Source organism: Vulpes vulpes, chromosome 5 (genome assembly GCF_048418805.1).
Source record: "Vulpes vulpes isolate BD-2025 chromosome 5, VulVul3, whole genome shotgun sequence".
NCBI classification, from domain to species: Eukaryota; Metazoa; Chordata; class Mammalia; order Carnivora; family Canidae; genus Vulpes; species Vulpes vulpes.
The window spans coordinates 64,932,314-64,957,174 of record NC_132784.1 but is presented as its reverse complement, the minus strand read 5'-3'; the positions used below and the strand labels follow the sequence as shown (position 1 = coordinate 64,957,174).

Genomic DNA, 24,861 nt, shown 5'->3' with positions numbered 1-24,861 from the left:
ATATATGTGAAAGTTTCTTTTTCTGGGCTATCTATTCTATTTCTTTGATCTATATGTCTGTACCACATTGGTTTGATTAGCATTCTTTTGTAGTAAGTTTTGAAACCAAGAAGTATCACTCTTACAACTTTGTTCTTCTTTTTCCAGATTGTTTTGGCTATTCGGGGTCCCTTGAGACTGCATATGAACTTAACGATGGATTGTTCTATTTCTGTAAAAAGAGAATCGAGATTTAAAAAAAAAAAAACACAGGAGAAATACATAAGATGATTGAGGTTAAGTTTTTTTAACTCTATAGGACTAACCCTGTAGTCCTGAATTTGAAAAGGAGATCAATGTGAACTCTTAATGAATTTCATATTATATATATAGCCTCTTTATTGAAAAGATGTCCAATGACTGACCCAGTGTCAATACTTATTGATATTAGCACTCAGACTGTGGCCTCTAAATACCATTTCTTACTAAGAAGAACCAGGACTCATTGGAAAGCTTTCCAATTCCAGATTTTGGATGCTAGAATTCTGGAATTGTGTCAAAAGGACTTAACAAAGTTGAAAAGGTTTCCACTGGTCAAAGATGGGACAATTCAGACTTCAATAACAATAGATCAAATATTAATAGGTCAAAGCACATTGGGTATGTTTAAATCTATGTATTCATTATGATTTTTTTTTAAATGGGGGCGCCTGGGTGGCTCTGTCAGTTGAGCCTCTGACTTTTTTTTTTTAAAGATTTTATTTTATTTATTCATGAGAGACACAGGAGAGAGGTAGAGGCTTAGGCAGAGGGAGAAGCAGGTTCCATACAAGGAGCCCATTGTGGGACTCAATCCTGGGAACTCCAGGATCATGCCCTGAGCCATGCAGGTATCCTGAGCCTCTGACTTTTTTTTTTTTTTTTTAAGATTTTATTTATTTATTCTTGAGAGACAGAGAGAGAGGCAGAGACACAGGCAGAGGGAGAAGCAGGCTCCATGCAGGGAGCCCGATGTGGGACTCGAACCGGGTCCCCAGGACCACACCCTGGGCTGAAGGCAGGCTCTAAACCACTGAGCCACCTGGGCTGCTGGAGCCTCTGACTCTTGATCTCAGCTCAGGTTGTGATTTCAGGGTCATGGGATCAAGCCCCATGGCAGGCTAATCACTGAGCAGAGTCTGCTCATCCCTCTCCCTCTGCTCCTCCCCCTGCTTGTGCTCTTTCTCTTTCAAGTGGATAAATAAAATCTTTTTAAAAATGCCTATTGATGGGGATCCCTGGGTGGCACAGCGGTTTGGCGCCTGCCTTTGGCCCAGGGCGCGATCCTGGAGACCCGGGATCGAATCCCATGTCGGGCTCCCTGCATGGAGCCTGCTTCTCCCTCTGCCTGTGTCTCTGCCTCTCTCTCTCTCTCTCTCTCTCTCTCTCTCTGTGACTATCATGAGTAAATAAATAAAATCTTTAAAAAAAATGCCTATTGATCAATTTTCGAGGATATTAGAGAATCAAAGCTTTATTTAGAAAATTACTAAAGGGAAATTCTATGCCCTAATAAACCACTTTTGGGTATATACCCAAAAAACCCTGGATACACATACACCAGGACACATTCAAGGAATGTTCTTAATAACACTGTTTATAATAACAGAAAACTAGAAACCCAAGTGGCCATTCTCAGGATGAATAAATAAACTGTGGTATATTTACACAACAGAATAGTATACAGCAGTAAAAAGTGAATGAACTATGGAACAGATATGAATCTTAGTAATATATTGAGTAATAAAAGCAAATACCGAAGGGCAAGTAATATAACTCTCTTCTTAGAAGTTCAAAACTAATCAAAACCAAACAACATATTGTGTAGACATGTATATGAGTACATTTTTTTTTCTTTTTTAAGAAGTGTCAAGAGAATAACACAGAATACTGGGTGATGGTACATGGGACACCAGGGTAAGGAGGGGATGAATAGGTGAGGACAGATAGGTGGACACAAGTCCCAGGGGTGTTCTACCTACCTAACCCCTTAAATTTTGCAATAGGTTTGCTGCAATTCAGTGTGTTACGTCACAAGTATATGTGAATTTTTAAAAGAGGACCACGCAAGGATTAATAATTGTGTCATTAACCAAAGATTATAATTAATCCATTCTGTTAACCTGAAGTCGGCCTCCTCAAAAAAAGTGAGCTGACTCTTCAAATCCGGGCCAGCCACAGTTGAAACTGAAATGAGTGGGAGGAGTGGTTAACTGTTTTCACTTTTCTCTTCCTGTTTTTTCAGAGCCTGGGAAAGCAAGTCAGAATTTCCAGTCTTTTCCAATTCCCACATGATTCCCTAATTTAGAACGGTCTTTCTCCATCTGGGGAAGAACATACGGCCTGCCATCCAGCATCTTCTTCCTTTGGGGATGAGGAAAAAGCCTGGAGTGGGGGGTATTCCAGCCTCCTCCCTCACACCGCATACTGGCCTTGAGCTTGGCCTTGGGGAAGATACCCGCCGAGAGGTCATTTGGTGGGTAATTAGTGGAAATGCTTTGGCCAACGCAGGACCCTAGCAGTAGGCCCTGGAGAGATGAGCGGAAGCGGGAATGACCCTGTCGGTTTAGGCGGCCCCAGAAGTACCGGACTTTCTAAGAAGGATATCTGGCTGCAGAGACGAGGCTCCTAAGATTTACCCCTGGGCGCCCCTTGTCCATCCATCGCCCCCGAGGGCCGACAGTATGGAGGAACCGTAAACGCACAGGCTTCTTAATCCTAAAAGCCCTCAGGTGCCCCCTCGCCAGCGGGAGCAGACGCGGCGCCACCTCGGTCGCCCTCGAGTGCAGCAGGCTCCACAAAGCCCAGGGTGCAGGCGCTGCCAGGTGGAGAGATCAGGTCGTTCCCCTTCGCCCCTACGGCGGTGGGTGGCTAATTAAAAAATGCTTATGCCGCGACCACCACCAAGAGGCACCTTTAGCGATTAGAAGCCCTGTGGAGTTCAGTCACCTGGCCTTTGCGGGCGAATTAGGCCCGGGCCTTTCCCTGCGCAGGGCAGGCGGCCGCAGCCAGCAGTCCTGGCTGGGCTCCAGACCGGGCCCGGTGACATCACCAAACTCCTCCGATCAGCGGGAGGGGGCCCCGAAATCCCCTAAAAACATTGTGAGTAATCACCGGGCCCGCCCTCCAGACGGAGCCTAGACCGGGGAGGGAGCCCAGCAGCCCTGCCAGCCCCGGGCGCGGCGTCGGGACGAGCAGCCTCTTAGTCCCCGGAGCGGCGCAATTTGTCCCCAGCCTCCGGCCGTGGCGTCTCGCGCGCAGCCTCTCAGGCGTCGGCGCGGGGCACAGTTGCCCCCCCCGCCCCGCCCCGCCCCGCCCCAGAGTGGCGGCGGTGGCGGCAGGGGCCGCGGCGGCCGCGGCGGCGGCGGAGGTGGCGCAGCGCGCAGGCGCGGCCGGATTCCCGGCAGTGACGCGGCGGCGGGCGCGCGCGGCGCATTTCCGCCTCTGGCGAATGGCTTGGCTGTAGCGCGCGCCGCGGGCCCAGCTGCGACCCCGGCCCCGCCCCCGGGACCCCAGCCATGGACGGTGAGGGCGCCCTCTGACCCCGCGGGGTGGACGCGTCGGGGCCGCGGGGATGGCGACGGGAGCCCCCGCGCCGCCTTCCGCCCCTTCCTGCGCCGACGGGTGCTGCGCAGGGAGCGGCCGGCCGGATGGTGGCGCGGGGCGGGGCGGGCTTTGAAGGGTCTGACTCAGTTTCCCCTTTGGGTGGCGGGGTCTTGACTCCGTAATCTCCGGGGTGGCGGGGAGCTTCGACTCAGCTTCACCCCGGGGCCCTGGGCGCAGTTCTGACTTCGTTTCCTTGTTAGGGGAAAATGTATCTGACTCCGTTTGCTCTCAGGATGAGGCGTGGGGGTGCCCTCCCGTAGTTTTCCTTTTGGACGTAGAACAGTCTCTGACTCCGTTTCCCTCAGTAAGCAGAAGGCGCTATAGCCAGTTTTCCCTCGGGAAACAGGTGTTTCTGCCTTCTTCACCCCTTCCCCTTAGTTTCACCGCAGGTTCCAGGGAGCGGGCCCTGCCTCAGTGCCCTTGGCGGGGAGGGATCCTGGCTCTCTCTCCTCTCCGTGAGGAAGCAGGCGCTCCCTGGTAAGGATGGAAAGTGGGCTTGTGCTGATCCTTGTCTCCCTCCCCTTTCAGACCTGTTTCCCCTCATCTTCCCAGCTGGTAAGTGGACCATCTTCCCTCCCGGTGATTAGGGGGAGGAGTGCCCTGGGTTAGGGGCAAGGAGGGCAGCCGCCTGATTGGAGCTGGTCGGTGTCTGGCCACAGAGCCCGCCCAGGCCTCTGGCCCCTATGTGGAGATCATCGAGCAACCCAAGCAGCGGGGCATGCGCTTCCGCTACAAGTGCGAGGGCCGCTCAGCGGGCAGCATCCCGGGCGAGAGGAGCACAGACACCACCAAGACCCACCCCACCATCAAGGTCAGCATGACTGTTAGTGGTGGTGTGGGGGGCACAGGGTGGGTTTGCCGGAATGAAGTATGGAACCCCAGCAGGCTCACCTCCAGGTGGAGGGTGGGGGTGGGTGCAGTGTCTGGGAGTTAGGTTTGGACCTGCCGGAGTCTCTAGAAGTTCTCTGTACTTTGAACAGATCAATGGCTACACGGGGCCAGGGACAGTTCGCATCTCCCTGGTCACCAAGGACCCCCCTCACCGGCCTCATCCCCATGAGCTTGTGGGGAAAGACTGCCGGGATGGCTTCTATGAGGCTGAGCTCTGCCCCGACCGCTGCATCCACAGGTGAACTCCTGACCAGCTGGGTATGGGGGGTGAGGTGAGGAGACGGGAGGCTGGGTGGGTGTGTAGCTGTTATAGTGTTACTCCATTCTGGACACTGGGAAGAATTCTTCACTCCTAGCTTTGCAAGCAGATTCTCTTTGCCTTGAAATTATCTGTGCATCTCAACTGTCAAGTAGATATGAGCTCCATGGGATAGGAATGGATCCCTAATAACCTCTGAACCCCCAAAGTAACTTCACTGATGAAAATAACATAGTTAGGTTGGAAGAACAGCCCACTGGTGGAGGGAAGGCCGGCAAGTTGGAGGTCAGGAAAAGCCTCTCTGTTAAGGCTTGAATAGTGAGGAGAGCAGAGAAGCATGGGAAAAAACATTCTAAGCAGAGTGAACAAATGCAAAGGCCTTGAAGTGGGGGTGAGTTTAGTGTGTTTGGGAAACAGAAAAGAAGCGGCTCTTACTGAGGGTAGGGAGCCCAGGCAGCAGGGCACAGATGCTTGTCAGCCAAGGTAAAGAGTGGGTTTCTTTGCAGCACAATAGGAAGCACAGTGGTGATTTGGTGAATGGGTAGGGGAGGGAGGAACAGACTGGGCAGAGACAATGGGACTAATACCTGGAGAGGGACTCAGCTTCCAGAACCTGGGGATCCAGTGTGTAAAGAAGCGGGACCTGGAGCAGGCCATCAGCCAGCGCATCCAGACCAACAACAACCCCTTCCAAGGTGAGGGCTGAGGGCTGAGGGAGCAAAGGCTGAGACCTGTCCGAAGCACCCCCACCCTCTCTGGTCCTTCCAAGCCACCTCCCTTATTGGCCAAGACTCTTAGTACAGATGGAATTTTGCTGCCCATTCAGTACCCACTCCCATTTACCACTGGGGAAACTGGGAGCCAGTGAGGGGGCATAACACCCAGGGGCACAGGTGGGTCACACAGGTCAGTGATTGGTCTAGAATCTTCTCTCTCTCCTCCTTTAGGACTCCCACTGTTTGACACACCCTCAGACAATGCTCCCGGGTCCAGAGCTCCCTGCCCCCCTCATCCCCTGCCACGCCTCCCGGTCCCCTGACCGTCTATTCTTGTGGCAGTTCCCATAGAAGAACAGCGTGGGGACTATGACCTGAATGCGGTGCGGCTCTGCTTCCAGGTGACAGTGCGGGACCCGGCAGGCAGGCCCCTGCGCTTGTCACCTGTCCTCTCCCATCCCATCTTTGACAACCGTGAGTGACCAAGGAGCCATGGGAAGGGTAGAGGGAGGGACAAGCCTGTGAGGAGGAAGGGGTTGGCGGGGAATGGCCCACTAGAGGAGCTCTGGCTTCATGCAGGCATCTAGTGTATTTGTCACCTCTTCTGTGTCCAGCTCTGTGCTGGCTGTAGTGGGGGTGGGGGGGGCGTGGTTAATGAGACAAAGAAGACCTGGAGCTGCCCTTAAGGTGTTAACTTCAAGGCTGGCAGGAAGTCAGATAGAAGACAGGTACTTGGAATATGTGATGGGAGGATGGTGTGCCCGTAACTGTACTAACGACTCTGGGAAATGAACTCCCAAGAACAAGATGATGTTACAGAGTAGTACTTCAATGATGAAGCTCATAGGAAGTTCACAGATGGGGACGCCTGGGTGGCTTGGCAGTTGAGCGTCTGCCTTCAGCTCAGGGAATGATCCTGGAGTCCTGGGATCCTGGGATGGAGTCCCACATCGGGCTCCCTCTATGGAGCCTGCTTCTCTCTCTGCCTATGTCTCTGCCTCTCTATGTCTCTCATGAAAAAATAAAATCTTAAAAAAAAAAAAAAGTTCACAGATGAATTGGGCCCATGTTGATCATTTGTAGTTTTAATCAAGTAAACAGCAAGGATGAATGAAAATAAAAGGACTCTGGAGCCCTTAGGACAGGAAACCAGGATGAAGTGGAGGTCAGGAGGGAAGGGTTTGTGGCCACACAAACTGGGCCTTGAAGGTTGCTTGGGTCTGGTGGAAAGAGAGGTGTGACCAGACTGCTTCCCTGGACTATAAGCTCCATGAGGTCAGAGATGTTTGAGTTTTGTCGTGTTCTCCGTTCCTAGAATGGTACTGGGTCCATAGTGATACCAGTATGGAAATAGTTGCCAAATAAGTTGGGGGTGAGGAGCCATGGGATTGGTTGCACCTCGGCTGCAGAGGTATGGTCAGCAAGCTCTGGACAACCTTGACTGTGGGATGGATAGGGAATATTGCAACTCCTGCAGGCCGGTCCTGGAGACCTCTGAAGGGGGCTTATTTTCTCCCCACACCCTCAGGTGCCCCCAACACTGCTGAGCTCAAGATCTGCCGAGTGAACCGAAACTCTGGGAGCTGCCTCGGGGGGGATGAGATCTTCCTGCTCTGTGACAAGGTGCAGAAAGGTACACACCCAGAAGGGGGCTAGACTCTGGAGCAGGAGGTGAGGGGCAAGGCTGAGCAGAGATGGTGAGTGTCAGGAGGCTGGCTTTAAACACTCCCCACCAACACCTCGGGGGCAGCAGATTGATGTATCTCGGGAAACAAGTCTCGGCAATTGTGGGGGGCAGTGAGCTGTGTGAGTTGAGTGGTGACCTACACTGATGCCCCATCTCCCACAGAGGACATTGAAGTGTATTTCACGGGACCAGGCTGGGAGGCCCGAGGCTCCTTTTCTCAAGCTGATGTACACCGACAAGTAGCCATTGTATTCCGGACACCTCCCTACGCGGACCCCAGCCTGCAGGCTCCCGTGCGTGTCTCCATGCAGCTGCGGCGGCCTTCTGATCGGGAGCTCAGTGAGCCCATGGAATTCCAGTACTTGCCAGACACAGGTACACAGCTGGGGAGGGAAGCAACAGGGCCATCAGGCTGGACGCCTGAGGCTGTAGTTGAGGGTCAAACACTCAGGCCGGGGCAGGAATGTCTGCAGCTGGGGCAGGGACTGTCTGCCTCTTTCTTGCCTCAGTTGATAGGAAGAATACCCAAGACTTACTGAGTCCTTATTACATGTTTGGTCCTATTCCAAGCGTATCAGTGAATTAATCTGATTTTGGAAGATAGCATCTAACTTGGCTCAGGATCACAGAGATAGTTGCAGAGTTAGTATTGAAACCCAGGCTCTCTGGCTCTAGGGTCTTGTTGCCACACTGTGTGCCTCTACCACATAGTCATGATCTGGTCATGATCATGGGTTTTGGGCACCTGACCACATTAGGAACAGCCAGCATCATCTTCAATCCAAAGCCCATCATTTAGTCAGAGGCTGTTTTCTTGCCCTCAGAGCAGTCAAACAGAGTTTGGAAAGCAGCCCCTGAAACAGCCATCAGTTCCTGCCACAAATAATTACAAAGCACCCACTTGGTGTCAAGACCCATGGCAGGTAGAGGGAACACAAAGATGAACGCAGTATGTTTCCTGCACTCTGGAAGGTCAGTCACATGAGAAAGACAAACCCGCAGAACAGATTCTAAAGTGACAAAATGACCTGAGCCGGAGGGAGGTGGTGCAGAGAACTGGAGACGGCCTCACAGAGCGGGAGCATCTAAGGTAGAGAAAGACCCAGAATTCTGTGCATTCTCCAGGCAGGTGGACAGGCACCTGGAGGTGCAGGCGTGTTGGAGGGTGCCCACTGTGTTTGGGGGCAACTTTGTGGGAGCTGTCAGTGGGCAGTGATCAGGTGCTGGTAGGAGGGCCTTGAGTGTCAGACTCGAGGCGTTTATCCAAGATTTCATCCTAAAGGCAGCGGGGAGCCACAGAAGGTTCAAGCAAGGGGAGGGGATATCAGTGGATCTGGAAGCTCACACTGGCAGGAGTATGTAGAGGAACTGAGAGGGAGAGACTCAGGGCAGAAAGGCCATGGTGGAAGATGCTGCAGTGGTCCAGGAGAAGATGTGCTGTGAACCTCATGGAGCCAATGGCAAAGGTCCCCTCCGCTGCTGTCCTCCCTAGGTACTCGTGAGCCCCCGGGCCCTTTTGTCTGAAACACACTAAGCTCAGTCCCTCCTCAGGACCTGTGCTCCAGCTCTTGCCTTTATTTGGAATGCTTTGGCCCAGATCTTTACATGATGAGCTCCCACCACAGTGCTTCCCTGGCCACATCTAAACTCAGCTCTCCAGCCTCACTTCCGGTTCTGTTATGTCACCCTGTGTCTCTTCCTCAGCATTCCTATCATTGTATATGGTTGTGTCCCTGCCCCGTGTAGCTAGGATGTCCACTTCTGGGGGAGCAGGAGCTTTGCTTACTCCCGGCCATAGCCTCTATGGCCAGAGTGGAGTCTGCACAGGGTGGGTGCTTGGTGAATGTGTGTCATGTTAGTGGACAGTGGGGAGTGAGAGAAAGGAAGATGTTGATGATGATTTCAAGGTTTCTAGTTCGGGTGATGGGGAAGATGGGTGGCGAGCAGACACTGGAGGAGGAAGAACCAGGTTTTTGAGGTGAGATGATGAGGTTGGCTTTGGGCCGACAGTGTTGAGTACTTTGGGGTTACCCCACATGCCACAGTACTTAGAAAGGCAGTCCCGGAGGTTGCGGACTGAGCTAGCCGGTTGGTTGATAGCCAACCATCAGAAATGAATACGGGTCTCTGTTGGTCTTCAGCAAGCCCGTCATGCCTCAGCTTCCCCAGAGCACAAAGATCATGGCCAGGCCTGGATCAAGGCTGTGGGTGAGCTAGGACCTGGGCAGTGCAGGTAAGAGAAGAAGCTGGAGACAGGGCTCCACGAAGGGTCCTGTTCCCTAGAGCCTGGCCGCTTCATTTGGAGTCATCCCTATGGCCTTTGGTCTGTCACATTCAGCTGATACAGGCCTTCTCAGAAAGCTGTGGGAGTCTCACAGTTGTGTGTCAAAGTATCATGCAGCTCTTCTCCGTGGTGGGGTGGGTTTGGAGAATGGGTCTTACGGAAAGCTTGTCTCATCCTCTTCCTCCTGATGGTCATTTGAAAGCCTTGGGGATCCATCTGAAAAGAGCGAGGCCCACTTCTCCCCATTACTTTTCTAGATGATCGTCACCGGATTGAAGAGAAACGTAAAAGGACATATGAGACCTTCAAGAGCATCATGAAAAAGAGTCCTTTCAATGGTGAGGGGGCAGTGGAGAGCATGAGAGAAGTGGCCAATGGGGGAAGGGAGACCAGGAGGGGACGAGGAAGTGGGAGCTAGGAACTGACCCATCCTCACCCCACAGGACCCACTGACCCCCGGCCTCCACCCCGGCGCATTGCTGTGCCTTCCCGAAGCACGACTTCCGTCCCCAAGCCAGGTGAGGATTTCCTGTTGTCCCACCAGAACTACAAGCTCAAATCTGTTCAGCCTGTGGTTGGGGGGATAAGCAGTCAGCTTCACCAGCAGGTGTCTGAATCCTGCTCTCTGTTGGGCTCATGTTTCTCAGGGCTTGAGGCCTAGTTACTACATCAAGAGCCATTTGGGGTGTGGTGAAGACATGCATTCCCGGGCCCCATTACTGACCTGTGCAATCAGAGGCTTTGGAAACATGGCCCAGGAAGCAGCTAATGCACTAGTGAGCACTGAGGTCTGAGAGCCACTGTGTCAGCTAGGTCCCATATTGGATGCCTTGGGAGATAGTTTAAAAATGTAGTCTTTGACCTCAGCTCTCAATCGAATTAGGGAAGCAAAATCCCCTCCAATGTAGTAGAGTGTATATGCTGGTAGCTGGTAGCAGAGTAACAAAAAAGAGTAACAAAGTGCCCTGCTTCAGGCCATGACACTGGATGCTACTTGGGCTCAGTGTCCAGGCTCCTGGTCTCTTGAAGTTTTACCAGCTGATCTCTGACAGCATCCCTTCCTCTTAAAGGCTAGGAGAGCTTTGTGGGGCCCCACAGGAGGGGGTGAGGATGGAACTGCACGGGTCAGATGGAGTAAAAGGAAGGAGTGAGGGTGCTGGCAGGGAGCTCCTAGGGAGGTGTTGATCCTAATCCCTAGCACAGGGGCTAGGGCACAGACAACGGGGTGGGTCTCTACAGCTTCCTCTGGCCCCTGATTCTCTGTCTCTTTCTCCCAGCTCCCCAGTCCTATCCCTTTACGCCATCCCTCAGCACCATCAACTTCGAGGAGTTCTCCCCCATGGTCTTTTCTTCGGGGCAGATCTCAAGCCAGACCTCTGCCTTGGCATCAGCCCCTGCCCCTGCCCCAATCCTGGCCCCGGCCCCGCCAGCCCCAGCCCCTGCCCCAATCTTAGCCCCAGGCCTTGCTCAGGCCATGGCCCCCCCTGCCCCCAAGACCACCCAAGCCGGGGAAGGGACGCTGACAGAGGCCCTGCTACAGCTGCAGTTTGATGCTGATGAAGACCTGGGGGCCCTGCTGGGCAACAGCGCTGACCCAGCGGTGTTCACAGACCTGGCCTCCGTTGACAACTCTGAGTTTCAGCAGCTGCTGAACCAGGGTGTATCTGTGGCCCCCCACACAGCTGAGCCCATGCTGATGGAGTACCCTGAGGCAATAACGCGCCTGGTGACAGGGTCCCAGAGGCCCCCTGACCCAGTTCCTGCTCCCGTAGGGGCCTCTGGGCTCCCCAACGGCCTCCTCTCAGGGGATGAAGACTTCTCCTCCATTGCAGACATGGACTTCTCAGCCCTTCTGAGTCAGATCAGCTCCTAAGTGGGTGTTACCCTGCTCAGAGCACTGGGTTGCAGGGGATGGAAGCCCTCCCAAAGCAAGCACTTATGGATTCTGGGGGGGGGGGGGGGGGGGTGTATGTGCTCCAACTGCCCCCACCTTCTTTGGGTGATGTCTTGGGGGGGGGTGCATTTTATTCTTTTATTGGCAGTGTCTCTCTTTTTGGAGGTGCTTAAGCAGAAGCATTAACTTCTCTGGAAAGGGGGGAGCAGGGAGGACTCAAACTCTTCCCCTATCCTAATGTTCAGCTCCCTTCTCTTTATAAGGAATTCTGGGGGTCCCCATCCCTACCCTCCAGCTTCTAATACTCTCCTAGAGAGGGCCAGCTGGAGCTATGGCCTTTGAGGCCACAGAGCCTTATCACCAAGTGTCTTCCTCAAATCATGGATTCATTCCCACCTTGTGCCAAAATAATGCCCCCTACCAGCCCCTCTGTGGTGCTGGCATTGTCCTTGAACTAACACCAGCATTTGAGGGCCTGTCCCCCTGGCCCTGCAGAGGTCTCTACCAGCTCTTCCCTTGCTCAGCTGTGGCCCAGGGGGACTGGTGGGACAACACTGGCCCTTTCCAGGATCCAGGGAGGTTCAGTCCGAGACTTTTCTGTTCCCCCTTTTCTCAAGTGCCTTAATAGTAGGGCTAGGTGTTTGGAGAGTAGGGGGGAGGGCAGGCTGGCAGCTCTCCAATCAAGAGGCTCAGTTTTTACTGAAGAATGAAAGCAGTTGGACTCTTGCTCTTTCTACTCTGAACTAATAAATTCGTTGCCAAGCTGGCCGTTGGTTTCCCTTCTTTTAGCAAACCGAACACTCTTGGCTGGTCACGTCAGGCTGACATTAGTGAGAGCTGGATGAATATTTACAGTGCCTTCTAGAAGTCTGAGGATCAAAGCCCGTGGGTCAAGGCAGGCAACTAATGTGGGTGGGGGCTCAGCATAGAGAAGGAGGCCCAGTGGGGCCCACTGGCTGTGGGGATGGAGTAGTTTCAGGAAGGGCATCAGAGAGGCCATACCAGCTTTAGGTCTTAGATCAACAGAGGGAGGAGTCTTACAGAGCCGCTACCAGCGTTCCAATGTGAGACAATCTTGAAAAGCTTTGATGGGGCCAGGCTTTAAAGGTCAAGGACTCTGAACTTAAAAAAAGGTTTGAATTTCATCTCTTGAGTGGCCAAAGGAAAGTCCACATCTGTTGAGGAAGAGGAGATTCCAGGTAAAGGTCTATGCTTTGACATCCTGTTCTGCGAGGGCTGGAGAAATAAATCAGCGTAGAGAGGCCTAAACAAAAGCCAGGCCACAGCCCAAAGCGGCGGAGCTGTAGTACTTCCTGCTCAGCCCCACGCAGGCGCGGTAAAGTCGTGTTCGCGAAAGGCCCCAGCCCGCTAGACCCTGCCTTCTAAGTGCGCAGGCGCAGATAGCCTTCTGCGGGGGAAGCAGGTATGGAGCCCTGGGGTAACCTCTACCCACAGTCCGACGGCATCTAAGTTCTGGGCTTCGCACAGGAGGGTGTGTGGGAGGGTGAAGGCAGAGGCGTGCGGGTTATCGGTGGAGCTTGCTGCAAAAGCTAGTGCGTCCCCTGGGGACAGCAGGCCCTGGCTGCAGACTCCCACGGACCGTGCCGCCTGGAACACGCCAGCGGGCCGCGGAACGCCGGGGTACCGGAAAGCGCCTGGAGCGCCGAGCGTGCCCTCCAGCCTCTGGCCCGGGGGGCGGAGTCACGGGCGGGGCCTGGAGTAGGGCGGGCCACTCAGCGGCCAGGCCACGGGGCGCTTCCGCGCAAGGGGTTGGTCCCGAGCGTGGTCGTCAGGTCAGGACCCCTGAGAACCTTCGGAGTAGCACCCGGGGAGGCGGTGAGCGATGGATCCCCAGCACCCGGGCCGTGGCCAGGCTGCAGCTGGACCACGAGGGGTGAGGAGGCTCCTCACCAGAGGAAGCGGGTGACTGAGCTGAGAGCGGTGCGCGCCGCCTAAGGCCCCAGGGGAAGGAGTGAGCCCCAATCCTCCCGCCCAGGCCACGCCCCTCCCTTAGCTTTCCCAGTGTCATAGTCACCTCTCTCGGGGCCAAGGGAGCACAGGCCTACGCCTCAAAAAGTCAGAGGGCCTTTACATCCCAGCATAGTCAGGCTCTCCTTAATCCCTAAACTTCATCTCTCCCTCTCCTGCCCTGCAGGTCCACTGCATGTCCACGTCTGTCCCTCTGCCCCTGATCTCCATCCCTCACGTTTGGTTCCAGGAAAAGGGCCTAGCTGGGGCTGGCTCCCCCGACAATGCAGAATAGGTGTGGGATGTGACCATCTGCTTCCCAACAGACCAGTGTTTGTGAGAGAAGCCAACGGGTGGCCTAGCATCCGAGAAGCCCTCAGTGAGTGCCAACCTAACCCTGAGCCAGTGTTCCAAAGTCCTGTCCTGAGTGGTCCTGGGGACTTGGCTGGAGCCTCTGGGGGCAAAACCTCTCCCCCTAGTCATGTCATGAACACCCGCACAGACACAGAGTAGTGGCTTCTTTACTCCCTGAAGTCCCCTTTTCTCCACAGAATATTTACACACAAAGGATGGGGGAAGGGCAACTTCACCACCAAGTATCCAGCGGGGGAGTTGTGGGGCAGTGCTAAGAGAGAGTTCCTGAGGAGGGCCCAGGGCCCCAGGGGGCCCAGGTATCCTGATGACCTGAGCAGTTAGGTCCATGGCCAGGCTGCAGCTGGAGCAGAGAGCTCAGACCGGGTCGGTGGTGGGTGAGCCCAGCTGCTTGGAGGCCAGGAGCAAGCGGGTGGCTGCGCTCTCCGACTCAGCCTGCAGTCTCTGGTTGTTGTGCCGCAGGCTCCGCACTTCCTCCTCCAGGGCTGCCCTGTCTGCCTTCTCCTGGGGTGGTGGAAGGCATGTGTCAGAGCGCTGGCTCCTTTCCGAGGGCAGCCCTGTAATTCCCTGCCGACCCCCAGCCCACCCTGTCACCTTCTCCAGGTCTTCCTGCAGCTTCCAGAGCATGGACTCCAGGTGAGAGACCTTCTCGGACAGGCTCCCAGATTCTGGCCTGAGGACATAAGGGTCAGGTCATGGGACCAGGTAGGCAGCAGTACCTCTGGCTGGCTCCCAGGCCCACTTAAATGAGATGGGCGTGTTTTCAGACTTATATATGGGGGAAAGCAGAGCCCTGCCTGGGACAGTGCTTAACTCGTGTATGGTCACATGGGCACAGTGAAGGGGCTAGATCACCACAGGGAGGCTTACTCAGCATCAGACTTTGGAGTTTCCTTCACATCTCCACTCTCTGGGATGGGCTGTCCTGTGGGGAGACAGCGATCATTAGAGCAGGTAGGTAAAAGGAGAAAGAGCCCTACCCTATCCTGGCTCTGACCCCCAGTGCCTCGTGCCTTACCATCCCGAGACAGTGACTCCAGGATGGTGTTGCAAGAGGAGGCGATCTCCGAGATGGACTGCCACTCGTCTTCCAGGGTCTCACTGCCCGCCTCGGACATGACTATGGGCACAAGGAGGTGGGCTCAGCCAGGGAAGCCCAAGCCAGCTCCTCTGAGCCCCCACCCCCATACCCCACCTTGCTTGAGACTCACTTTTGCTGATGGAGTTCTGCAGAGACAAGGTTCGTGGAAGGAAGGAGGCCCTCAGCTCGGGGGCTGGGTGTCCACTCTCCTCACAACCACTGGAGCTGTCTGGCCCATCCTGGAGGGTATTAATGAGTATGGATGCAGTGATGTCCACCTTCACCACTGTGCCCACCCCTGCTCTTTGGGCTCCAGAGTCCTGTTTCTGCTTACCTGGGTGGGGGATGTCTCTCTGCCAATACTGGGTACTGCCGGCTTGGCTGTGGCGGCCAGGAGGAGGTCTGGGGTGGTGTTTGGCAGGACTGGGGCCTCGTCTGACAGGGAACTGGGGAGAGCAGAGATAGCTCAGCAAGAGAAGCTACACCCCATGGCTCTGGCCTTTACACACCGTGCCTGTCCAGCCTCACCGGGCTGGAGAAGAGGGAAGGCCGAAAGACGGCACCTGTGGGGTGATGGTGAGTTCTGGCTGTGCAGGAACTCAGTCCTCTCTTCAGCCAAATCCCCAGGCCCTGTGGGAATGCCACCATCGTGCAGGCACACTTCCAGCAGCTGCTTTGTGTTGGGCAGCAGGGTCACCACCCCCAGGGCCTCATCCTGCACCGGCTCTGGGGCCCCCCGCCGGCTGGGCTCCTGCAGAGATAGTGTGTACAGCTCCGAAAAGCTCCTGCGGGGAGGAATGGGCAGTATCAGGCAGGAACCCCCAGTCGCCAGTGTCCTGCATCTCCAAACCCACTCCCAAATGCGCCTGAGGCTCACTTCCAGGAGGAGAACTCTCCAAACTCCCTAACTATATATATATTATATATAGTATATATATATATACACTATATAAATATATAAATATATATAGTATATATATATAAATAAAAAATATATATATACTATATATAAATATATAACTATATATTATATATAATAAGAAAATGTTTGCCTGACTACTAGCTATTTTTCCAGACCCAGTGCTGCCCCTGTGTATCCTGGGCAACTCACTCCAAACATTGATTTCTCCATCTGTGAAATGGGGCTAACAGTACTGATTTATAGCTTGCTGTGAAGTTTTAAATAGTAACACAGGTAAATCACTTAGTATAGCGATCTAAAACCTGCCTGGGAACCAAATCCAGCCTGTGCCTTTTTCTGTTTTAGCAGCCATGCCTATTTTTGTACTCCTGTGAGCCAAGAGTGGTTTGTACATTGCTAAATAGTTGAAAGAAATAAAAAGGATATTTCATGACATGTGAAAATCAATAAAATTCAAATTTCAGTGTCCACGAATAGTTTTAGTGGAATAAAGACAACTCCTGCATTTACCAATCATCTAGGGATGCTTTTGTGCTACAGCAGAGCTGTGTAGCTGTAGCACAGACCAGATAGCCCAGAAAACCTAAATATTTACTATCTGGCCCTTTACAGAGAAAGTTCACATATACTGGCTTAAGGCAGCAAGTAATTAATCATGTATGTTCTGTGGATAATCCTTTAAAAAAAAAAAAAAGATGGGGTTGTAGGGGCGCCTGGGTGGCTCAGTCTGTTGAGCATCTGAGTCTTGATTTTGACTCGGGGCGTGATCTCTGGGTCGAGATCCAGCTGGCGTGGACTCTGCACTCAGCTGAGCCTGAAGTCAGCTTGAGGCTCTCTCCTTTGCCTCTGCCCTTCCCCCTGCTCCTGCTCTCTCACTCTCTCTAAATAATTTTTTTAAACTTAAAAAAGAAAGGGCTGCTGTTAAATAATGAGCAGTGAAGACAGCCTGCTTAATTGGCTTCACTCCACGTATGTGACTCAGATTAAGAGACGTGGGATTCTCCCGAGGAGGCGAGCCCTCCTCATGGTATTATGTATTCTCGGGAGAACGCTCATGGCCACGGGAGGCACAGGCTCCGGGTGGCCAGCTGCCTGGTCCTCCCACCGCCCCGCGTCCCCGCCCTGACCTGCGGGGCCGGCCGCTCTCGTCGGGGGGCAGGACGGTGACGCAGACCTTGGGCGCCGAGCGCAGCAGCCGGGTAGCCCCCTCGGGGCCCAGCGTGGGCAGCGTCTGGCCGCACACGCGCAGCAGGCGCGCCCCGGGCCGCAGCCCCGCGGTCTCTGCGAACGTGAAGCGCTCCACGTGTGTGACAAAGCCCTCGGCGTCCACCTCGAAGCCCAGGCGGCCTTGGCCGTCGCGGGGCAGCGCCAGCTCGCGGGTCTCGCAGCCACGGCTCACCACCTAGGGCCGAGCGGGGCGTGGGCGGGGCGTGAGCGGCCGCGCCAGCGCCAGCCCCACCCCCACCCCCGCGGGGTCCCAGGCCGCAGGGGCCTCCTGGGGCTCAGAGAGCCACTTGCCCGAGGGCCCCCTCCCCCCTTCCCAGCTTGGCCAAGCGCCAGGGCCGGGATTGCCTACCTCCCTATCTCCCCCACCGCGGGACAGGGGGCGGGGGCGAGGGTGTCCGCTGACTCCCGGGCCTCACCTGCAGGCGCGTGACCACCTCGCCTACGGCTTGGCCGGGGCCCCCGTCGAACCGCAGTGTGATCGCCTCCCCGCGGCCGTGGTACAGGTCGAGCCGCTGCTCGGAGAAGGTCCAGGCCAGCACGTCGCGACAGGCGCAGTTGAAGACGACGCGGCCGTCGCGCGGCGCCACCAGCACCAGCGCCTCAGCCGAGATGCCCAGCAGGCAGGGCACCTCGGCGTCGTCCAGACCGCCGGCCTCAGCCCCCGCCCCGGCCGCGCCCCGCGCCCCAGGCGCAGCTCGCACGCCCCACACCAGAGCCCCCGCCGCCTGCAGCTCGGTCCCCAGGCCCCGAGGGGGCGCCCGCCGCCTCCCGCCTAGGGAGGGCAGGCCAAAGCGCGAAGCCGAGTCCAGGGACGTCGTGGTCACTTCGTTGGTGGCCAGGTCCTGCAGGTACTGCTGACGCGTGCGCGTGGCCATGGCGTGGAACTGGCGTGCGTGGCCTGCTGCCTGCTCGCCGTTGAGCGCCTTGGCCAGCAGGAAGGCACGGAAGTCGGCATTGGCGGCAAAGGGGCCTCCGCCCTGGGGCAGAGCTGGCCCAAAGGCCGGGGTGTCCTGGGTGCGGCTCACAGCCACCCTGAGGGGAGGGAGGCGGGAATTAGGGGCAACTGGGAGAATCCCTGACAGCGGCAGAACCAGGAGCACTTAGGCACCCACCTGTAGGAGGTGTGCGGAGTGCAGGGTGCGTGAGCCCGCACCACTAGGAACACGTGCTGGAAGTGCGAGCGGATGGTGGTAGGGCAGAAGGGCTTGCTGTCAGGTTCCTGGAACACGATCGTCACGATGTCATTCCCAATGTGGCGTTTGCGCAGGAGCTGGGAGTTAGAATGGTGGGGGATGTAAGCTGGACCTGTCTGTCCCCCAGGCCCCTCCTCAGTCAGGGCAGAGCCTGGGTATCAGTGGCTCCCCGACCTGCCCCTGGTGAAGTCTGGGTGTTTGTCTTTGGGGAGGGTTGTTAAAGCTCAAGAGAACTCAGGCCAAAGTTCAAATGCCCCCACCCCCACAATACCTCTCCCTGGTCCCCCAGAAGCCCTTGGCATTCCCCCAGCCCCATCGTTGCCCCCTCACACCTGCTGCTGGTTATTGGGGGTGTAAGGCAGCATCGTGGACACGTGGAACATGATCTCGTGGTCCTGGTATGTGGTATAGAGGGAGTGCGTGCCTGTGGAATCCGCTGTGGCCGCAGAGGGAGAGGAGGGGGGATTTGCTTGAACTTGCCATCTCTACCTGCAGTCTGGAGCTCCTATGACCCCAACCAACAGATAGGCTACCCCTTCACGCCACCAGGCCCTGAAGTCTAAGGGCCTCAGATTTGGCTGCTCCCTTTCCCTCCCCACCAGGCTCCAGCCTCCAGCCTCCGGTCATGGGGGTGCTGAGAGAGAATGATGACCCAATGAGGAATGGCCTGCTATGAGGGATGAGGGGGTGGAAGTCCCTGGAGAGGATGGATATTGGCCCAGGCACCAGCATGTGTGGAGCTGCTGAGAGTGGGAGGCAAGACCAGTGCTCCAGAAGGAGCCCTGGGGCCCTTCCAACCAGGGAGGCAGGGGCGCTCCCCAAGAAGCTGGGCTGGTGGAATATGTGTATTTGAGGGGCAGGTGTGGTGCCTGCAAAACCCCCTTGGCTGCAGCTCAGGTAGCAGGGGCACCACCCTAGTTGCTCCTTCCAGCCTATGGCTTGCTTGGCCTTTGACCTGCGTCCTCAGCCTACCCAAAGAGTTCTCCAACCCCAGCCCCAGGCCCGGGACAATGCGGGACAGAGAAATGACAAGGCAGTTGGTTCTCACAGAGGCTGTCTGCCCCTCGGCACCGGTCTGCCTCACTCCCCACCCCCTGGGCCTCACTTTTGGTGTCCAGCTGGGCCCTGTAGCTCTCAAAGCCTTTGAGCCGCACCACGTCGCCCAGCAGGGTGAGAAACTGCATGAAGGCCGGTCCTGCCTCCTGGTTGTTGTACATCTCCTCCTCCGAGCCCTGGCCCGCGCGGCAGTACAAGATGCCCACCTTGCGCTGGAAGCTTAGCTGCAGGGGAGGGCACAGTCAGAAGGCCCTGCACCCACAGCTTCTGGGGGATGCCCAGGGTGGCTGTGCTATTTCTGTGCGGGGCCCTGAGCACCACCCTCCCTATGCTGCCTCTGGGTCTCTACTCATAAGAGGCCTGCTCCCAGTGCTCAGGAAGGTAGTGAAGCCACAGGTGGAAGGGACTGGGAGGGGGTCGGTTCTCACATGATCACAGTGGAGGTGATTGGTGGAAAGGATCCTGAATCCCAATAAATGTTCACATTGTCACCCTCTTTATCTCAAGGCTAGCCTGTCCTTCCCTCCCTAGAATCCCAGGCACCCCCAGCCCAGCCCCTGGAGGCCTTGACCCTGTATCATCTCGGCTTACCCTGCGCCCGGCTCCTTTGGCCTTTTCATCTGGGGTCAATCACGCACAGCTCTAGGTGCTCTGGCCCCTCTGGCTCTGGCCCTGTCTACAGCACAGCCCCTGCTTTCATTTCATCCCTCCTAAGCCCTGCAGCCCCACTTCCACTCCAGCTCCTAAACCCCAGCTTCCCCTGAGGGCCCACAGCATGGCTTCACCCTGGCACACTCTCACCATAGTGAGCTGGAACTTTACTTTGCCTGAGCCCCTAGCGACCATGTTGTCTCAGGCCTGGGCCTCTTCTCTACCACAGTCTTCGCCCTCAGTGACTGCAACAGCTGCCTCCATGGGAACACACTCCAGTCTCTGCCCCCAGCCCACACCTTTCTTCTGAGCTCCAGACACCCTTCTCCAGCTGCCCAGATGTCCTTTCCTCACCTTGGCACCTCATCTCACTGGATCCTCCCATCCCACCTCTCTACCCCTGGACTGTCACCTCCTCTTCACTTCTGCCATCATCACCACCAGGTCTGGCCTGGATGAATGCAACAGCCTTTGGCCTGGCCTCCCTGCTCCTCCAGTCTGGCTCCCATACTACAGCCAGAGGGCTGCTCTGCCTCTCATATTTTCCGTGGCTCCCCAGTGCTCCCCAGCTGGACAAGCTGGATGGCAACCAGGTATAGCCGTTAAGCTGAGGGTGGGGGTGGGGGGGACACTGGCTACTCACTACTTGCTCATCCAGAGTGAGTAGCGTGCGTGGCACCTTCGGAGAAGCTGAGCCCAGGCGCAGGCAGGTCGGGCTCAGCCGCGGAGCCACGTGCTCCAGAAGCTTTCTAGGGGACAGGCCCCTTGGGGGCCCCGGCGGCAGCACATCCTCAGAGATGGTGCCGCGGAGGGTCCGGAGCTGAGGAGGGGAATGTAGGGACCCTCAGAATCCATACAGGTTTCCAAGGAGGCAATCCGCGGTCTGATCCCATGACCCCGGCCCACCTGTGTGGTCCGCACAATGATTCGATAGCTGTGCAGAGTGCCCCCTCCGCTGCCTTCCTTCTCCTCCCGCCGCAGGCTCACTGCCACCGGACCCAGGGCCTCGTCCAGTCCGAAGAAGTTCTGGTGTTCTGACGAGGAGGGGAGCCAGGGTAGTGGATGACCGGTCCTGTGCCCCTGGGAGTCCCACTGGGGCTCAACCACACCCATCGCTAAACCCTGCTCACGCCCCATTTCATCACCTAGTGATGACTCCTGAGACTAAACCATCAACCTTGTCTAGACCCTAGACTAAGGCTCATTCCCTCTGCTGCCAAATCCCTATTCGTGCAGGCTCCCTGACACTCCAGCCGATGCCTAGCCGCCTTGGCGGCTCTGTACACATCACACCTTGCCCCAGACACAGGGGGCCAATGCCTGTCTGCTTCCAGGCCTAGATCCTCCCTAGGAGGCTTGGTCCCATGCCTTGCCCCCTTGGCAAGGCCGTGCCCGCCACGCCCAGATTCTGAGGCAGGATGTCTTGGACCCTCCCTTCTGGGCACTGACGAGAACAAGGTTCCCAGGTGCAGAGGTATTCAGGCCTAAGTTTTCACTTCCCACAAACGTTGATTGGAAATCTCTCCCCAGCCCTCAGGGATAGGAGGATGAATCAGATGGAGGCCAAAGGCCTTACTTAGGGAGGTGGTTAAAGCGAGGCTCCGCAGCACAGCCTTGGCCTCAGAGGCAGAGCCTGATCCTTCATGTGGCCGGGAACTTAACAGGGAGAGGACAACTCACGAGCTCTACCGTGTGCTCCTCAGGTGACAGGGACGGCTGCCCAGCCAGGAAGCCCTCCCCTTACCTTTGCCATAGAAGTACTTGCGGTAGTAGCCAGCACCCAGGTCTGCATGCTCCAGGCTGTAGGCTGAAGTTCGGTTCTGCGGCTCCTCCAGAACGGACACGGCCGCATTGGGCAGCGCAGGCGGCACAGGTGGGGCCACGGCTCCACCCAGGCCCAGCTCGCCCTCACCCCCAAGCTCACTCACAAAGCCGGGCGCTTCAAGCAGTAGGTCCGAGCTGGCAGATCGGTCCTCGGCAGAGGCCAGAGTCCCAGAGGCGGACTCTGCGTGGCCCCCCGTCCCCCGCGGCCTTGGAGCCCAGTCAAAGAGCAGACTCTGCACATCATAGTGGGCAAACCAGTGGGGCTCAGGCACTGGCGGGAAGGCGGGCTCTGGCTCCTCGGCTGGCAGCCCCAGCAGGGCCAGCGGGTCAGTGAAGAGCCGGGTAGGGCCGGCGGCTGGGCGGCCGGCCTCCTCGTGGCTGTGGGCACGGGCGCGGGGGCTGGCCGGTGTGGGGGGCCGGGCCTCGCCAGCATCGCTGCCGCTGCGGAGGAGCGGGCCCCGGGCTGGCCGTGGCTCAAAGGTGTGCGGGGTCAGCGGGGGCCTGGCCGGCTGGCGTAGCTTGCGGGCGAAGAGGTCATCAGTGGGCGCAGGGGCGGCGCCCCGCCGCGGGCTCCCCACACCGCCAGCCCACATGGGCGTGCCGTGGGCCTGGCTCGCCGGGGGCCGGGTCGCATTGGCGGGCACAGGTGGTCGGTGCCCGAGTGGTAGGCCAGCTCCTGCCCTGAGGGAGGAGGGGGCTGCTCAGAGGGGCCTGGGGAGAAAACAGGAACCCAGGCCACCAGCCTGGTCCTCCACCACGCACAGGGTGGCTTCCGGCCCCCTCCGCGACCATCAAAGCCGCTTCCGCTTTCCTGGCCACTTCCTTGTCTGCCTTAGGCTGAGGTTTCCAGCCCCCTCCTCCACTGAGTGCTGGGCAGGGCTGGGGACTGGGCTGTCCTCGCCTTAGCCCTGGGGGATCTGGGAACCTGGGTGGCCCTGGGGCTGCCGGGCTCCCTCGGTTCCTACTCATACACCTTGGCTTTGGCCTGAGACCAGAATAAGGGTCCCCAACAAGTCCTGGCCCAGTTGGACAGATGATCTGTCCATGGGGCCACTGGTGTCTGGGTCCTGCCCGCTTGACAAAGGGAGGACGTCCTGTCCCCAGAGACTTGCCCCTCCCACTTCCTCCAGGGTCCCTGAGGAGCTGGGCACCCAGAAGCTGGATCTCGGTGCCCTGGCCCTCTGACTCCAATACCTCAAGGACACAGGGGTTCCCAGGGGACACTGGCAGGGCAACAGAAACAGCAAGAGGACTTCCTTCAGCACAGGAAGTGGCCCCAGCTCTGAGTCCGGCCCCTTATCCTGAGGAAGGTGTTGGGGTCACATCAGCTCAGTCATGGGACCCATCACCCTGACCTAAAGGACAGGCCCAGGCTCAATCTCTGCAAGCTACTGTGGCCATGCCTGGTGGCAGGGGGAGGGGTCACAAGGCTGGAGCCCCTTTGCAGGAACTGGGACCCACAGGACCTCTGCTTACCTGGACTCACTGATGCTGACAGGGAAGGCTGAACCTCATGTGACAAAGGGTCACACTGAAAAGGGGATGTTCTTTCCTGAAGTAATTCCATGTTACAGCTAGGATCTGGGGTCTGTCGACCTCTGGGGCCTAAACAGTGCAGTACCTGCCCACTCCTGTTTGTGGGTGCTGGGTGAGTGGGGGTTGGGCTGAGGTTCAAAGTCTCACAGGATGTAAGACTGAGACACCCAAGGCCCCAGGGACCTGCTAGATGCGGAAATGTCGCGACCAGGGGCAGGTGCAAAGGGTAGTGTGAGAAAGTGAGGGGAAGCCACCCCAAGTGAACCCCAGTAGGTGTGGGCAGGCAGGGAAGGGATGTGGGACGCTCCACTAAGAACACAGACAACTGCTGGCAGGTCTTAGTGCATCCTCCAGTGACACTGTGAGTGGCTGGGGTAGGACAGGGTGGAGGCAGAGGCTCTGTGTACCCCTCATCTAAAGCTCCAGGACCAAGCAAGTGTGGGCCTCCAGGAAGCTTGGAGTGCCTCCTCCGGTTTCTCTTAGAAGAAAGAGTCCCGTCTTTGACACGGACCCAGAGCCTCTGTTCTCTCATCTCTAAAATGGGGTTAATCCTTCTGCCCTTTCCCAACACCATGGGGAGACTGCAAGAAGGTTCAAGAGTGTAAAGCTGACCATGTGTTAAGGACGTGGTGGTGAGGTAGGCGCTCGCTCCATGGGCTGAGCTCTTTGGCCTGGGCTGTGATGTGTGTGTTGGGGTGGGAGGGGACATGAGAGGGAAGCCGAGTGGGCCTCTGCTCTGTGTGGGCTGAGCTCTGCCTATGTGTGTGTGCACAGCCCATGGGCTGCCTCTTGTTCCGGCCCAATGCTGGGCTCTGGCCCTGCCTTGGGGGGTGTTCTTGAGCTCTGCCCCCCACCCGGCAGCCTCACACAGGGTCCATTGAGGCCGGGACATTCCTCTCAGCCTGTGTCACTGGGGGGAGAGGGCCGGCCCCGCCCCCACAGATCCGGAAGGCCTGGCTGCCCCAGGAGAAGGCCTGGATGCTTCCCAGCACATCTGGAGGTCATGACCCCATTTCTGCTGCCAGGGGGTGCGACAGATGTTTCCTCCCAGGCCAGGCCCGAGACTAGGAGGCCGCCTCGCGACAAGGGGAGCGCCGGGACAGCGGGGTAGTCCCACACACGGCCGGCATTAGGGGCAGCCGCCAGCGCCGCCCAGAGGAGTCAGGGACCGCCTCATCCAATCGCCCGCACACTGACCGGACCGGGCCGGGCGGTCACGCCGAGAAGTGGGGGCCGCGGGTCGGACTCGGGAGTGGACGTGCGGACTCGGAACTGGAGCTGGAGCCCAGAGGTTAGGAGGGTGCAGGCAGCGAACGCGGCTAGGAACCCCCTTCCACACATACACCCCCCGGGCCCACGCCAAGCCTTTTCCCCTGTCCGGCCCCACCGCGGTGCTTCCACTCCCCCGCTCCCGCCGGTACCTCTGGGGCTCCCGCCTGGTGGCCGTCTCCCGCGCTGGGGTCCCGCTGCCTCTCCCGCTGCTGCTCCAGCACCGGCTCCGCCTCGGGGGCGGGGCCTGTCGGGGGCGGGGCCGCCGCGGAGGGGGCGGGGCCGGCCTGGGAGCAGTCAGCGGCGGGAAGCCCCGAGGGCGGGGACTGCAGACCCGGTGCACTCGGGGCAAGAGAACCGAGCTAGGCCCAGCGAGCCAGGCCCAGCACAGCGCGCTGTTGGGTCTC

General features: G+C 57.2%; 2 protein-coding genes across 7 annotated transcripts; one reads left to right on the top strand and one right to left on the bottom strand.

The window, feature by feature from the left end:
* The first annotated feature begins 3,373 nt into the window (after nt 1–3,373).
* RELA (RELA proto-oncogene, NF-kB subunit) lies at nt 3,374–12,123 on the top strand. Of its 6 annotated transcripts, none has more exons than XM_026004429.2 (11): nt 3,374–3,543; nt 4,153–4,179; nt 4,284–4,435; nt 4,605–4,753; nt 5,378–5,469; nt 5,833–5,964; nt 7,019–7,123; nt 7,340–7,552; nt 9,719–9,799; nt 9,905–9,979; nt 10,739–12,123. In XM_026004429.2, exons 1-11 carry the CDS (start codon nt 3,537–3,539, stop codon nt 11,332–11,334), a joined length of 1,629 nt encoding a protein of 542 aa, XP_025860214.1. In that variant the 5' UTR covers nt 3,374–3,536; the 3' UTR covers nt 11,335–12,123. The 6 variants fall into 6 exon arrangements, with proteins under 6 accessions (XP_025860214.1, XP_025860213.1, XP_072614533.1 ...); XM_026004428.2 differs by having other exon boundaries at nt 3,391–3,543; nt 4,263–4,435; XM_072758432.1 differs by lacking the exon at nt 3,374–3,543 and adding an exon at nt 3,573–3,700.
* Nucleotides 12,124–13,826: 1,703 nt separating this feature from the next.
* SIPA1 (signal-induced proliferation-associated 1) lies at nt 13,827–24,702 on the bottom strand. The gene is made up of 16 exons (XM_072758431.1): nt 24,607–24,702; nt 21,570–22,330; nt 20,732–20,859; nt 20,469–20,645; nt 19,224–19,398; nt 18,451–18,554; nt 18,038–18,195; nt 17,342–17,957; nt 16,826–17,100; nt 15,340–15,561; nt 15,111–15,222; nt 14,907–15,015; nt 14,714–14,815; nt 14,566–14,620; nt 14,290–14,368; nt 13,827–14,199 (listed from the first exon to the last, which is right to left on the bottom strand). The coding sequence occupies exons 2-16, from the start codon at nt 22,240–22,242 to the stop codon at nt 14,053–14,055; spliced, it is 3,132 nt and encodes a 1,043-aa protein (XP_072614532.1). The 5' UTR covers nt 22,243–22,330; nt 24,607–24,702; the 3' UTR covers nt 13,827–14,052.
* Nucleotides 24,703–24,861: the final 159 nt, after the last annotated feature.

What these genes read in the sequence shown, in the direction of transcription:
- RELA (XM_026004428.2), top strand. An exon ending in AGACCCACCCCACCATCAAG is followed by an intron (nt 4,436 to 4,604) that starts GTCAGCATGACT and finishes TACTTTGAACAG; the next exon opens with ATCAATGGCTACACGGGGCC. An exon ending in CCAGTACTTGCCAGACACAG is followed by an intron (nt 7,553 to 9,718) that starts GTACACAGCTGG and finishes TTACTTTTCTAG; the next exon opens with ATGATCGTCACCGGATTGAA.
- SIPA1 (XM_072758431.1), bottom strand. Translation starts at nt 22,242, where the DNA reads ATGTGGGCTGGCGGTGTGGGGAGCCCGCGGCGGGGCGCCGCCCCTGCG. An exon ending in GAGAGCGGCCGGCCCCGCAG is followed by an intron (nt 15,562 to 16,825) that starts GTCAGGGCGGGG and finishes TCCTCCCCGCAG; the next exon opens with GAGCTTTTCGGAGCTGTACA. An exon ending in ACTCCAAAGTCTGATGCTGA is followed by an intron (nt 14,369 to 14,565) that starts GTAAGCCTCCCT and finishes TTATGTCCTCAG; the next exon opens with GCCAGAATCTGGGAGCCTGT.